Below are 14,242 nucleotides of genomic sequence, written 5' to 3'. Positions count from 1 at the left end.
TCCTGTGAGAGGGAAGGGCAGCCTCATGGGGGGCAGGTAAGCACCCCCAGGCATTGGGGCTGAACCCAGCTCCAGACCCGGCTCTACCCTTCTCTCATTGCACAGCCCCCAGTCCCTTCCACTCTGACATTCTGTGACTTAGTGGCTACCCAGAAAGTCTTTAGTTCACACAATGGATTAAGCAATAGATCAGGAAGGAAAATCATGGAAGCAGCCAATAAGAATCAATGTTTTAAAACCAAGTCAGTAGAAAAAAGCATTACTGGTGGTTTCTTTGATTAATGGAACCATTCAGGAGTCTTCTCTGTGGTATAATCCATATTTTCTGCAATGAGAACTTACTATTTTTAAAGAGGAGGTAATTCCAATAAGTATTATTAAAAATGGGTTTGGAAGTCCAGGTTGTGCCCAGAAATGGCTAGCTACTGGCTTATGTGACCTGACTAGGGTATTTCTTTCTTGGGAGTCCAAGCTTCTGGGTTCTGACACTGGGTTCCTGAGATCCAGCTCAGGAGTCCCTCTGCTCAGGGTCTTGAGACCCCCAAGCAGTTTGGGGTACCTCCTCGTGGCAGGAGCATGTGATGTGCCTACTGGCTCCTGACCCTAGCTGGGCACACCTGTAGGGCTGTGAGTCAAGGCAGTGTTAGGGGACAATCACAGACCAGCTGCCCCCTCCCCACCTAGGGAAGATCGGGCCTTATGAATCCTAAGCCCCAGGTTTGGTGACAAGCATCAGCCCTGGAGAGCCCTCGGCTAAGGCTAGTCTCTGCTGTGCCGCTGACTCATGATTCCCACGGCGGGTCCTGTCCTCTCCGTGCCTCAGTTTCCACATAGATGCACCCAAAGCCATAAGCAGGAAACCAGAAGATGGCCTACCTTTTGAAGTTCACAACACCTTTTGGGATACCCGTGGGGGTGTTGAAGGCCGGCAGAAGCTTCTCTCCCAGCTTGATGGCCTTCACTCGGAACACCTGTAAAGGAAGCAGCACCGGCATCGTGAATGGGTCTGGGTGGGCGCGCTCCTGCCGGCAGAGGGGTCCAGGAGCTGCGGGCTGGGGGATGGGTGGGAGGCTCGGGTTCCAGCCCTGCCTCACCGTGCCACTGGTGGGAGCGTCTCAGCAAAGTGCTGCCGCCCTGTGTGCAAAACCAGGGAAAGGGCCTTTCCCCCTTGACACTGTGAATCTTCCCATCGTTCCCATTTTACAGACGGGAAGGAGTAGAGAAGGTGAACAGTTAAACTGCTGACATGGGGGCCAAGGAGCCGTAAGGAGGCCCCAGGCCCCAGGGCCCTGCTGGAGGCTCTGACCCCCTCACACTGTTCTTCTAATTCAAAAGCACCTGTGACCTTCTGATGGCTCAGTTTTCCTCTTAGGCATCTATTCTAAGGAAACAAGTAATCAAGGATGTTGTAAAGGTTGAATTTAAGGGCTATTTATTCCAGCATTGTTTATAATACAATCGTGGAAATATGACGTGGAAAACAGAAATATAACTGTAAATATAAATAAATAAATAAATAAATAATATATAAATAAAAATAAACATAAATATAATCGTGGAAAAATGACAATATTCTAAACATCAAACAATATAGAAGTGGTTAAATTAGGACTTATCCATGCCACAGAAGACCAGGCAGCCACTGGAATGACATAGACTATTACTTCGTAACAAAGAAAGGGTTTATAGCTTATGAAAAGAAAAGTAAAATTTGAAATAGTGTAATTCAACTTTAGTAAAAATTACATGCACACGGATGCGTGAGGAAAGGCTGGGAGGGAAATACACCAAAATATTAACAATGCTCGCCTAGGGGTACAGGGTAGGCTCATGGAGGAATTTTCTTCCTTTGGCTTATCTCTCTTTCTGTGCTATTTTTAATAATAAAAGCAAGCCCACAGTAAATATTATTTATTTTTTATAACGCGAGATGTAAGTTCCTTAGCAACTGCTCCGGGTGGAACAACACGTTTCCTTTCGCTTCCGAGCTCGAGGCCGATCCAGTCTACCGACCTCCCGCGTGCGGCAAAACCAAGTCTTCTTGGGTCCCCGGGCCCCAGTATGGGCCCCTGAATGGCTCAGGCAGCTGCGGAGGGCCTGAGGTGGGGAGTCTGCAGAGCTAGCTGGGACGAGGCAGCGGGGCCTCTGAGGGCAGCTGTGCCTCTTGCCTGGGAGGGGAGAGGTGGGAAGGGAAGAACTGCCCCAGGGGCCTGGCAGGGATGGGCGGGAGAAGAGGACAGGGTCCCGCACCAGACAGTGGGTCCCAGAAGTGGGCACAGGGGCCACCCACATCAGAGTCCTGGCGGGAGTTTCTCTAGAACCCAGATTCCAAAGCCTTGGCCCAGAAGCCTCCGGTTTAGCAACAACAAAGGGCTCTCATCCGAGGCTCCTGATAGTGTCACTTGGCCCCTGGGAGGCTGCGCAGTGCGGTGCAGAGGAACCGACTTGCACCTGAACCCACTCCAGGCAGCTGGCCGGCTGCTGGCTGCGCCAAGGACTGCAGGCGGTGTGTCTTCTCTACGCTCTTAGGAATTTCCACGTCTCCACCTTTGGAAAGCCTGTCGCTGGGGGGCACTGCAGGGTCTCAACCCCACCAGGAAGGATGCTGAGTGAGTGTGCGTGGACCAGAGGGGTACCACTGGCAAAAGAAGAACATGAGTCTACTTACTCTCTTGGAAGTGAGTAGGTGTGGAACAGATTCTGAACCCGATTCCACTCCGTGTGTGTGTGTGTGGGGGGTGTTTCCCTATACCAGCAAGCAATTCGCCAGACACCAGCTGGGTGCCCTACAATTCAACTCAGTTCTGACACTATCTTCCTGGAGAGAGCATCAGTTCCCACAGCTTGAGGACTGAGTCCTACCAGACTGCCGCACCTCTCCCTCTGCCCCTCCAGACACCAGTCCTAAGTCTAGCCTGTTACCTGTGCTTCTGCACACCGTCTCTAAGTCAGAGGTTCTCACCAACCCCTCTGTGGTTTTGATTAATTTGCTAGAGTGCTTCAAAGAACTCAGGAAACATGTTTACTTACTGGTTTATTATAAAAGGATGTAGCCCAGGCACAGCCAGACGGAAGAGATGCTTAGTGCAAGGTCTGGGGAGAGGGCACAGAGCCTCCATGCTTTCTCCAGGACTGGAGCTTTCCCCAAATCTCCCGGTGCTCAGCCACCATGGAAGCTCCACGGCCCAGTTCCTTTTTGGGGTTTTATGAAGGTTTCATGACATGGGCACGGCTAATTAGGCCACTGCCAGTTGGCTCCTGATTCAACCTCCTGGCTCTCTCCCGTCCCTTGGAAGTCAGGGCACGGGACTGTATATAACTACCCTCTCACCTTCTGGTTCATTTTCCTGGCAGTGAGCCTCTATCCTCAGGTGGGGGTCCAAGAGTCACCCAATTTACATAACAAAAGACACAATGATTGCTCTCAGTGCTTAAGAAATTCCAAGGGTTTTAGGAGCTCTGCCAGAAATAGGATGAAGACCAAAAACACATTACTTATTATAAATCACAATGTATCACTATGCCAGGCATCTTCTCTACATGACCTTCAGTCCCCAGTAGCCTTGTGGGCAGGGTGTTGACCACTCTGAGGATGACACAACCGAGACTCAGAGAAGCAATTTACTCAAGGTTGTGGAGCTGGGAAGTGACACGAGCTGCCTGCCTTTCCAACACAGAGAGATGCAGCTGCAGGCAGCCATGGTAAGCCACAGCTAGGGGCCCAGAGGTTCCAGAACAGAGGTGAGAGAAACTAGCAAGAAGTATATTCTGCAGAGGGAAAGTTCTCCACGCTGGGCCCAGGTTCAGACCTTCCCACTTGGCAGTTGTGTGACCTCAGGGTCTCTGACCCTCGTGTGCACAATGGAATGGCTCACGCGCCCTAGATGCTTCCCGGTGTTCTCTAGAACTCAAGTGAGAGAAGGTACATAAGGGAATGGGCTGCATGAACTGTAGAGAGCTGGGCAAACGTCACCTGGTGTGACTGTCACCATGCTTGCCATTCTCAGGGGCGTCCGGTAGGGCTGGCCTACCCAGCAGGGGAGGTGACTCCTTTAGGCTCCCCCTGCTGCAAAGACAGGCCTCAGCCCAGGAGGGATCTGGGGTCTCAGGCACCATTCAACAAATACTCGTGGGAAATCTGAAGAATGGAAAGGCTCAGCCACAGGCAGCCCCTGTGTGCGAGATGGAGGACAGAGAGATGGTGGCAAGTGGGGACACCGGGCCGGGCTGCATGGGGGCTGTAACCCAGGCCTGTGGCAGAAAGGCCACGGGGTCAGGCACCAACTCACCTCAGCCCTCAGGGAACGCGACCTGAGCAAGTTCCTTCTAAGTCTTGGTTCCCACATCTTCAAGTCGGCAAAGACCCCCACCCCATGGGGTGTTTGCGGGCCAGTGAGACGGGACACATCGGGTATGGTCTCTGCCATGTGGAGGTGCTATGGACAGAGAGGGACCAGCAGGCCGTGGCTGGAGGACAGGGTTGTGCTGCCTGCTCAGGGGTTCTGAGCCAAGTAGGACTTTGTGGCCTAGTTCTAAATCACTCTCCTGTCTTCCTGTCCACACCCCAGCGTCCATTCTGCATCCCAGACAGTCAGACTGATGACCCTTCTAGTGACACGGGGGAACTGAAGTGACCCCACAAAGGACAGCTTTTTATGTTCCCTTTCCTGCCTCGACCCATGTGAGCACCTGCACCCCCACCTTATACCTGCTTCATCCTTGTAAGGATCAAGGAGCGAATGATTTCTTTGGAATCTTCCAGTGCAGGAGATACCATCCAAGGACAGTCTGGGCAAGAATGACCAGGCAAGGCTGCCTTGTGCATATCCTAGACGCTGACACCAGACATCTCAATGTCAAGACCCCCAGGTGCTGAGGAATAAGTGACTTATGGAGGGCACCTAGACCCCGTCCTTGCTCTGATCAGTTCCTAGATGCTGAGAGGACATGGACATCAGACCACAATCCTCAACAAAAACCGCAGATTCTAAGCAAAGAAGAGACTCATTCTCTTTTTCCTTTCTGAGTCTCCCAGATGCCCCATCTGTACCCTCCCTCTCTCTGTGTCTTCAATAAACTCAGTTCTCACTTCCTCTTGGCTCACGTTCCACTTCTATCCTGCATGAAGCCAAGGACCACCCCAGGGGACCACCCCTCCTCTGTCCTCAGACGCAGCCAGATTACATCACTAACCAAGGCCTCAAACAAGTTCTCAGAATCACAGATACTCTAAGAGGAGGGAGGGGGAGGGTCGAGCATCAGAACTGAGGGACTCCAGTCCCCCCCGCAAATCACTGGCTCCCAGACTGACCCCTGTGTGCCCGGTCCCCACATCCTGCGGCCACCTCCCAGAGCCATGAGTGGCAGAGAGGCTGGGCAAGTACCTAGAAGAACACGGTGCCTTTCTCTGCCCCATGTCACTTTCCTGTTCTTGGGTTTTCAAATGAAATTCAGGCTTCGTTTGGCTCAAAGCCAAAGGCTCCCAACTACAATTACATGGGGATGAATTGGTCCAAGTGGTAATCTCTGCCGAGGAGATGAGGCCCGTGGGAGAGGTCTAAAGCAGCTGGGGAGGGAGAGCAGGCACCTGATGCTTCTGAACCCCTGGTTGCAGAAATGACCTCCGCAGCCAACAGCACTGGGGCTTAGTGGGGATTTTTCTGCGTCCCCCGGCCACAGGGAGTGGGGATGATGTTAATCTCGGGGTGGACAGAGCAGGAAGAAGTGCAGGGAAGGGAAAGAGCTAAAGTCCAGGCATCCAGCCCCAGGCAGGGATTGTGCTGAGCAGCGTGGCCCTCTGGGTAACGGGGAGGGAGCACAACAGTGGATGACCCAGGTCCTGGGGACTTGGCCAACTTCATGTGTAGATACTTGGGCTGCGTTTTCATGGGAGGTGACAAGGGGAAGAAGAGCCTCCCATTTCTACAGAGCTCTGTGGTTTTCCCAAAATTCTCTTGCATCCTGGAGAATACGGGCTTTGGAGCTGGTCAGCTCAGGGTCAAACCTTATCTCTCCTGTTCCATTTTGCAAGGTTTCTGTGAGCCGAATCCCCATGGTGGAGAAGGAAGCGAGGCCCAGGGGTGGAAGAGGACTTGCTCAAGATCACAGCAGGTATGGTGTGGGGATAGGACCCAGGTTTTCTGACTCTGTGCCCAGGGCTCTGCCTTCTCCCCACACTTCTCAGCCCTTCGGCTAAAGCCAAGGCAGCTTGCCTGGGGCTGAGGCCTTGCACTCAGGGCATGTGACCAGCAGTGGCTGCCCATCTCCCGTTGCCACTGGAGACCTGAAGTGGTGTCTGGCTGGTGGCTGGCTCAGGAGAGGAGCAGAGGGGTGGCGGTGGGGGACAAGAGGCGCCCACAGGTGGAAATCATGAAACAACGGTCTTGGCTTCCTCCATCCTGAAAACCAACACCTGCACGCCGAGAGGACATGGACATCAGTCCAGCGGCTCTACAAGCCCCGGCTGAGCCCAGAGCCTGCTGGGGGCTGTGCGAGGAGCTGCGTGGATGGTGTCAAGAGACTAGTCATCGTCCTTAGAGAATTTACTATCAACTGTGGGAGCCAGTGGGGCTCACCTGGGCAGCAGAACAGAAGCATCAGATAGAAGAGAAGGAAGAGCCAGCAGGTGGCCCCGTGGAGGTTGGGTGGCCCCAGGTGGCCCCAGGCAAATCCCCTTGAATCCCTGTTTCCTCACTGGGAAATGAGGGAGTGAGATCAGATGTTCTCCGAAGTCTTCTCACACCGGAATGGTCGAGGGGCCTCCAAGGTCAACTTACCTCTTCTCCCGTCAGGTAGAAGGCGGAGAGGAGGCCTCCGATATACCGGATGTTCACCTCAAACAGGGATGCTTCTCCACTCTGCAAGGCAGTGGGAGAGAGAAGGGGGGAGCACTTGTGAGATGCCTGCTGGGCTCCAGGGGACAGCCAGGCCCTTGAGACAGGCCACTCTGGCCCCAGCCCCGGACCCTGCTGGTCTGGCCACCATTGTGCTGGACTCCGAGGCCTCACCTGACAGTCGAGGCTGTGCTGGGCGGTGGTTTTCAGAGAAGTTGAGAGGGATCAGCACCCGCAGGGCAGGCCGCTACAGCACGTGGACAGCATTCCGAATAAATGCTGGGTTTGGCTTCCTTCCCTAGCCCTCGCCCAAGGCCGCCAGAGCAAAGTTAGGCCTGGCGGCTCTCCAAGAGGCTCGAGAGGGTGGTGGGAGCTGCTGGCTAATGCCTAGCCTGAGGGGAGGCAAGTTCTTTAACCCAGCCACCCCCTTCCTGAGGGACGGTCCTAGCTTAGCAGGAGGGCAGGGAGACAGGGCCAGGGGAAGGTTCTCTGAGGAGGTTCAGGGGCAGACAGAGCCAAGCTGAGGTTAAGAGGCCAGAGTGCCAGGCAGACACCTGCTGGTAAACAGACTTCTCAGCCTCTGGTCTGCAGCCCGAGGGCATGTCCACACTTGGCTTAATCCACGTTTTCTTTCTTGGGTCTGGACTGCCAATCGGGGATGTCGGGGCATCATGCCAAGGACCAGCTCTAGGTTAAAATCCCACCTCAGCCTCTTACTTGCCTTTGGGATGTCAGGCAAGAGATGTCACTTTTCTCCGCTCAGGGTTCTTCATCCTAAGGCAGGTTGCTCTGAGGGGTACGGGAAGACGCCCACCTGATGCCCTGCGTGGCTTCCCAGAGGTGCCCGCTATGACTTCCCCTGCGCCCAGTGCTCCCCACATCACGGTCTTACTGCTCACCACACACAGTGACCATCCCTTCATGGGGGAGAGCTTTCCATTGAAAAAGAGCATCGCGAAGCCATTCTCTCTTTCAGCATCACTCCCGTTTTCCAGATGAGAAAGTCAAGGCTCAGAGAAGGGATGTGACCCCATCTTGTCTTTTTTCAAGAACCCTCCCTAACCTGCACCAGTCTGCTGGAATTGTCCACTGGCTCCCTGGACCTGCCAGCAGCTGGCACCCTAGGTAGCTGCCGGATGCCCATTCTCTCTCCCCCATCCACCAGGGGCCACGTGCGCCCAGGAAGATACCCCTTCCTTCTCCCGCCTTCTCCCATTTAGTATGGTAGGAAATGGGAGGATTCTAAGCTTCCTCACACAGACTACCAGAGGCATCACATGCCTCAAAATGATGGTAATAATGAGGAGGAGGAGGACATCACCCTACCTCCAGGTCTGACTTGACAGTGTAATTAACCCTCCACGGTAGTTAACCTCCCAACAAGCCTGTGAATTAGGCATTGTCATTGTCACACGGTCACCCCGATGGCTCCCCATCCTCTCACCTACCTCTAGAGGGCAGCAGAGGATGGGGCGGGGCTCCAGGTTAGAGACGCTCTGAGCAAATAAGCCACTTCACCCCTCCAGAGTCACTTCCCCCGTTGGGGCTGTTCTGTGCGACAGATTCAGCCCTAGAAGGGGCTTCCTGGGGACCTGGCACCCCGGGCAAGGGAGGGAGGGGTTGTTGGCTATCTGCCCTCCCAGAAAAGAACAGGCTGGTAAATACGCATGGGCTGGCCAGCGCTGGAGGTGTGCCCCACCTTGAGGCTGGTCTTAGGAGAGGACAAAGCAGACAGTGCACGGAGCCCCACTTCCAGCACTGCTCTGCTGGACAGCTTGGGGCCAGGGTTTCTGGGTCTCCGAAGTGATAGGATGGAGCTGGCCCCTGACTTTCCAGGCGCCTTTTGGCTCTAACACCCCAAAGGTCTCTGACTCACCACATTCAGGTGGAAGTTCTCTTCTACCCAGGCCTTGGCCTCCTGGAACTCCTCCTGCAGCTCCATGAGGTAGAGGGTGTCAAGGGAGTCAATGATGGTTGCCCCACTGAGGCCTCCTGTAGGCACAGAGATCGAAGGCATGACTCGGGCTCGTTCCTACCCTTTTCATCCCCAGCCACACAAGCCCCCATTCCCTGGCCCCCTCTAAGTGCCTGGAGGCTCCAAGGCCAAGGCTGGCCCAGGCATGACCCAGAGAGACTCCACCAGTCTTCGAAGCAGGGGTCCAGGAGCAAGTGTGCCCCCTTCCGCCCACCCCAGGGTGCTTTCTGGGCAGTGGACCATGGGCAGCAGGCTGGAACACTAAGGTCACAGGCCAAACCGCTTCCCAGACCTTCATCTACAAGTATCTGTCCACAAGTCAACCATCAGTACCGGCCAGGCGCCTACCACTTTTCTGTGACATGGGGGAGACGGTGAACTGGCATTGGGTTTACAGGATCTTAACAAACATGCCAGTCCTCTGACTTTTCAATGCCATTCTTTATTTTATTCTAAGACAAAAAAAAAAATAAAAAGATGTTCACAAATATTTATCCAGGGAGGTATTTACTGCAGTACTATATACAATGGGAAGAGTTGGGGAAAAGCTCCAAATCCAACAATAGGGGATTAGTTATATAAATTGTGGCTCAAACATAAACTAGGACACGATGCAGCCATTCCTGCAGGTGAGGCAGACCCGCGTTTACTGGGGAAATATCCATGGGATCTGTTAAGTTAAAAAATGTAGGTTGCAGGAGCACCTGGGTGGTTCAGTCGTTAAGTGGCTGCCTTTGGCTCAGGTCATGATCCTGGGGTCCTGGGATCAAGTCCCGCATCCAGGCTGCCTGCTTGGCAGGGGGCCTGCTTCTCCCTCTGACCTTCCTCCTGCTTGTGTTCCCTCTCTCACTGTGTCTCTCTCTGCCAAATAAATAAATAAAATATTTTTTTTAAATGTAGGTTGTAAAAAGAAGAAGAAGAAGGAGGAGGAGGAGGAGAAGGAGGAGGAGGAGGAGGAGAAGGAGAAGGAGAAGGAGAAAAGAAGCACAGTATAATTTCTTTGTTGTATGCTGAATGTGGTGAGCTCGCACAGAACTAAGTCTGGCAGCATGTGATTCAATGGTTACCTCCAAGTGCTGGGATTACAGGTGCTTTTTCATTTCTTCAGCTCATGGATTATTTTTGCAACCAGAAATGTATTTCCATTTGAGAAAAAAACAGTTTGGGCAAAGAAACCAAACAAATGCACAAAGCAAAGATTCTGTGGCCGCTCGAGGACAGGGAGTACAAAAAGCACAAGCTGTGAGACCTGGCCCCTGCCACTGGGCCTTAGACTCTTGTCCTGGGAGTAAAGGCTGAGATAATGGTGCAAAATATCATAGCTTTCCACACCACGGACTGGGAAGGAGAGTGAAAAGGAAGACCTCCCCATGTGGCACAACCACATGCAGAGCTTGACTGCAGGGTATTGTGAAGGAGGAAAAGGAGGGAGAAGGAGAGGTGCCTGTGGCCATCCGGAGGGCTTCCTGGAAGAGGTAGCTGCTTCCCATCAACTCCTTAAAACTACAGTTAGGAGTAATTTCCTTTAGAGACCAGCATGCAGCTTAAGAGGTCTGACTGTTCCTTTAGTGTCCTCCTTGCAGAGGCTCAAAAGCAGTGAGAACCACAGGTTCCATCTTTCCCCAGGGTGCTGAGCCCCTCTAGATTCTGAATCATGAGCCCGGGCTTTGCAAGCACACCCGCATTCGGAGTTAGCATCTAATCTCCTTAATTAGCGCTTCCCTAACTGCTTGCTTGTGTTGACTTTGCAGGCAGAGACTCCTGAAACTCAAACCACCACCTCTCTGGGCCGGGCAAGGTCTCATAAAGGGCACGGCCTGGAAGAGGATGGGAGGGAGATCCCGAGACCCTGGGAGAAGGATAAGCCTGGAGGTTTCAGAATCTACTTCCAGAAGCAGGGTCTTCCCAATCCAGAGTCAGGCATCCCAGGACGGTTTCAGTACTGGGGTAGAAGTGAATTTCCAGAACATCAACCCCTCCGACACTGAAGGATTGGTAGGAAAACACCCAAAGCCAAACAAAGTCGATCTTCCCTGGTCTGTGCTGGCTGCTTCCCCTGCGGGTGCCAAAGATCAAACACACGAACGCTTTACGGTGAGGTAGAGGTGTGAGGTCCAGGAACACTGACATACCATGGATGCTGAGATGCGCCCAGCCACGGAGTGCCCGCCTGGCGTCCATCCTCTTGGCTCTGAAGCTTATACCACAGGGCCTCACACCTGATTTTTTAGGGATTTTTGAAGGCCCCACTGCCCTGTCCCTAAATTTCACAGAGGACCCCCAGAGGGGGGTGGGACATGCCTGGGATTAGACCAAAGGAGAAGAACCCAAGCTCTCTTGTTTCCCTGTGAAAACAGTCGGATCTGATTGCTAACTGTGCCCCAGCCCCCAAAGGGGCAGGAGGCCGCTATGACCTGAGAAGGATTGAAGAGAAGCCCAAGGCCAAGGGTGGCATGGCTCAGAGTATCTGATTTCCAAATCCTGCCCTGCGCTGCCTGGTGTTTTTACCCTACGGGCCCTCCTTCCATGGGCTGAGCCTGAGCCCAGAGGCCTGAGGGCCTAGGCTGGGGCAGGAAGGCAGCCAGGGCTCCTGGTGACCCGTTCTTCTTCCCAAGTGCTCTGGGGCCAGCGGCTGAGAAGGCAGATCACTGAGGGATTTACTGGCAGGGTTCCACTCTGCTCTCATGTTCCTGCCTCTTCCCTCCGATGATCTCTCACCCCGGCCCACACCTACGTGTAGCTGGGCTGCGGGCCAGCGAGGCACTTATTGGAAAGCCTTTCATCCCAGGCCAGAGGTTACCCAGCGGCCAGGCTGGGCAAGAAAGAAGGCCCAGTCCTGAATTCAACTCTATCTGTACCTGCAGCCAGCCTGGGTCGGCTCCCCGGGGGGGAGAACACACACCCCTATTCAGTGAACAGGCACAGGGTTTCTATGCACAGAGCCAAAGGGGGCCAAAGTCAGGCAGCTGGCTTGGAAGCTCCACTAGGCTCAGCCCTGAGGCAGGTTCAGGTTGGCTCACTCTCCCACCTCCAGCTCTGAACCCCTGCTGTGCACAAAGGATTGACCCAGCCCCTGGCCCCTGCTGCTTCCCAGGAGGTGGGTTACAAGAAAACAACCCTGGGTTCAAACCCCAGCTTGGGCCAGCAACACACCTGCCCTGACTGTCAAAGTTCTCATCTGTAAAGTGAGGGAAGACCACCAGGTTAGATACTGGGGAGCCACTGCAGGTTCCTGAGCTGGGATAAATGCCGCACACGGGTGCCGGCCTTTCTGATACAGACACCTGTTCATGCCTGGCACAGAATAAGTGCTCAATCAATCAGTTCATTGTTCTTATTCCCGGGGTCCTGTAGCTTCTCTTGAAACACTGGCCCTTTCAGGGAGCTGTGGGTTCAAATTCTGATTCCATCACATACCAGCTGTGCGCCAAGGCAAGTCACCATAACTTTCTGAGTCTCACGTTGCTTCGTCTTCGAAATGGGGACGACAGTAGGACCTACTTCCTAAGGCCACAGGGAGCCCTAAATGGGGCGGTGGACGGAATGGAGCTGGCACCGGGCTGGGTACGTGTGAGCTTATCCCCCCAATCGCGTGGCCCTCCTTCCCCAACACTGGCCCTGAGCAGCCCCTCCACAAAGTCTTCGGGGTGCTCTTGCATCACTGGTGCCTCCTGCGCCTACAGGGCCGTGTGGCATGACTGCTGCTTGCAAAACCTTTGGCCCAAATGAAAGGAAAAGTGTCGCCTGGGTCCCACCTGTGTCTGCCACGGAGGCCAGTAACACACCGATCTGGGTCTGCACCTGGCCTCTCAAAAGGTCTTCCTACCTCCAGGACCCCTGCACCGTAAAACCACATCCAACTCCCTCCTCAGCTCAGCAGCTGCAACAGCTTCCGAGTACCTGTGCGATAAGGGAGGGAGGGAGGGGTGAAGCTTCTGGGTCTGACGCTAAAGGGCCTGGCTGATCTCATCTCCCGTCCAGCTGTGCTTCCTGGACATGAGCCACACCCTCCAGCCTCCACACCTTTGCATGCGCGCTCTCCTTCGCCAAGGCAGCTGTTCTGTGCCGCTGGGCATACTCAAAGCCCGTGTGTCCTCAAAGGCCCTCCTCCCCCTGGCAGCGTTCCCTGATTCCACCCAGCTAACCCCCCTCCTGCTGAGGGAGCTCCCTACCATGTGCACGCCACTCCTGCCCTGCCAGCATGGTGGCCTTGCTCACCTTCTAACTAAGCACGAGCTCCTTGAGCTCAAGGGTCCCCACTGCCTCTCTGCCCCTCTTCAGCACCTTATCTCCAAGCAGCCCCAAAGGCCAGAGCCCCCCGCTCAAGTGGGCCACTTTATAGCCCTGCCTTCTGTGACTCTTTGCAGACTGCTAACAACTGCCTCCCCCACCCCCACCTTCTCCGGTGCAATCTAGAGCCCACCTGGTGCCCCCCCTGACCCTCCTCTCCTGAGAAACCTTCACCAGCCCTTCCAAGCCCTCACTGTGGGCCCCTATTCTGTGCACCCCCATCTCCAGAACAAGGGCTGCCTCCCTGTCCTCACATCACAGAGGAACTGTCGATCTGTCCGTCCGTAAGAGCAGGGCTCTGGTCTGCGTCAGACTTGTCTCCAGGCTCCAGCAACAGCTCCCAGTGAAAGCGGGCAGAGAGTGGTGCCTGGGTGGCTCAGTCAGTTGAGTGTCTGCTTTCGGCTCAGGTCATCATCACAGGGTCCTGGGATCGAGCCCCGCATTGGGCTCCCTGCTCGTTGGGAAGCCTGCTTCTCCCTCTCCCTCTCCCACTGCTTGTGTTCCCTTTTTCATTGTGTGTCTCTATCTCTCTCTGTCAAATAAATAAAATCTTTAAAAAGAAAAAAAGAAAGTGGGCGGAGGAAAGGCTGGGAGCAGGCTGGTCCGTCCCTGACAGGTGCACATACTCTCCCCGGTGCTGTGCCTGTTCAGAGCTGACCTTGGCTTTCAGGACAACACTCTTCTCTTGCCTTTCCTTCTAACCCTGTGACTGGGCCTGCCCAGTCCCCTCTGTGGGTCCCTCCTCTTCAGACCTCTACGGACGGGCTCCGTGGTTGGGCCTTTTCTCTTCTCTGCCCGCCCTCATTCCTTTAGGATTCAGTACCACCAGGCATGCTGGGGACTCCCGGATGTCCACTCCCAGCCAGGACCTGGCCTCAAGCCCCAGCTTCCCCTAACCAGTCGTCCCCAGTCCTATCACCACCGGGAGGTCATAGACTTCCTGCTCCTCCACATCCGTTCCTCGACCACAGTGATCAACGCCAAGCCCCTCCTTCCAGGAGCTGCGCCCCAGCCCTTGACTCCGCTCCGCACTCCTCTTCCCCTCGTCCCATCCCACGGCGAATCCTGGAGGCTCTCGTCACAAGATTTCCAGACTCCACGCACTTCTCACCTCCTCTGTGCTCCCACCTTGGTCCAGCCACCT

At 54.5% G+C, this 14,242-nt stretch overlaps 1 protein-coding gene across 3 annotated transcripts in view; it reads right to left on the bottom strand.

Annotated features, from left to right (window-relative positions):
* MAN1C1 (mannosidase alpha class 1C member 1) overlaps positions 1–14,242 on the bottom strand; it is a 146,062-nt gene that overhangs the window by 32,717 nt on the left and 99,103 nt on the right. For all 3 annotated transcript variants that reach the window (XM_044237479.1, XM_044237478.1, XM_044237477.1), the window contains exons 3-5: positions 8,710–8,825; positions 6,777–6,857; positions 877–971 (exon numbers count right to left, since the gene is read on the bottom strand). In XM_044237479.1, the coding sequence (XP_044093414.1) occupies positions 877–971; positions 6,777–6,857; positions 8,710–8,825 (292 nt within the window). The remainder of the gene's footprint in view (positions 1–876; positions 972–6,776; positions 6,858–8,709; positions 8,826–14,242) is intronic.

This window comes from Neovison vison, chromosome 2, assembly GCF_020171115.1.
Source record: "Neovison vison isolate M4711 chromosome 2, ASM_NN_V1, whole genome shotgun sequence".
In the NCBI taxonomy this organism is placed as follows: Eukaryota; Metazoa; Chordata; class Mammalia; order Carnivora; family Mustelidae; genus Neogale; species Neogale vison.
Note: the sequence above shows the minus strand (reverse complement) of the source record. Positions and strands in the feature narration are given on the sequence as shown.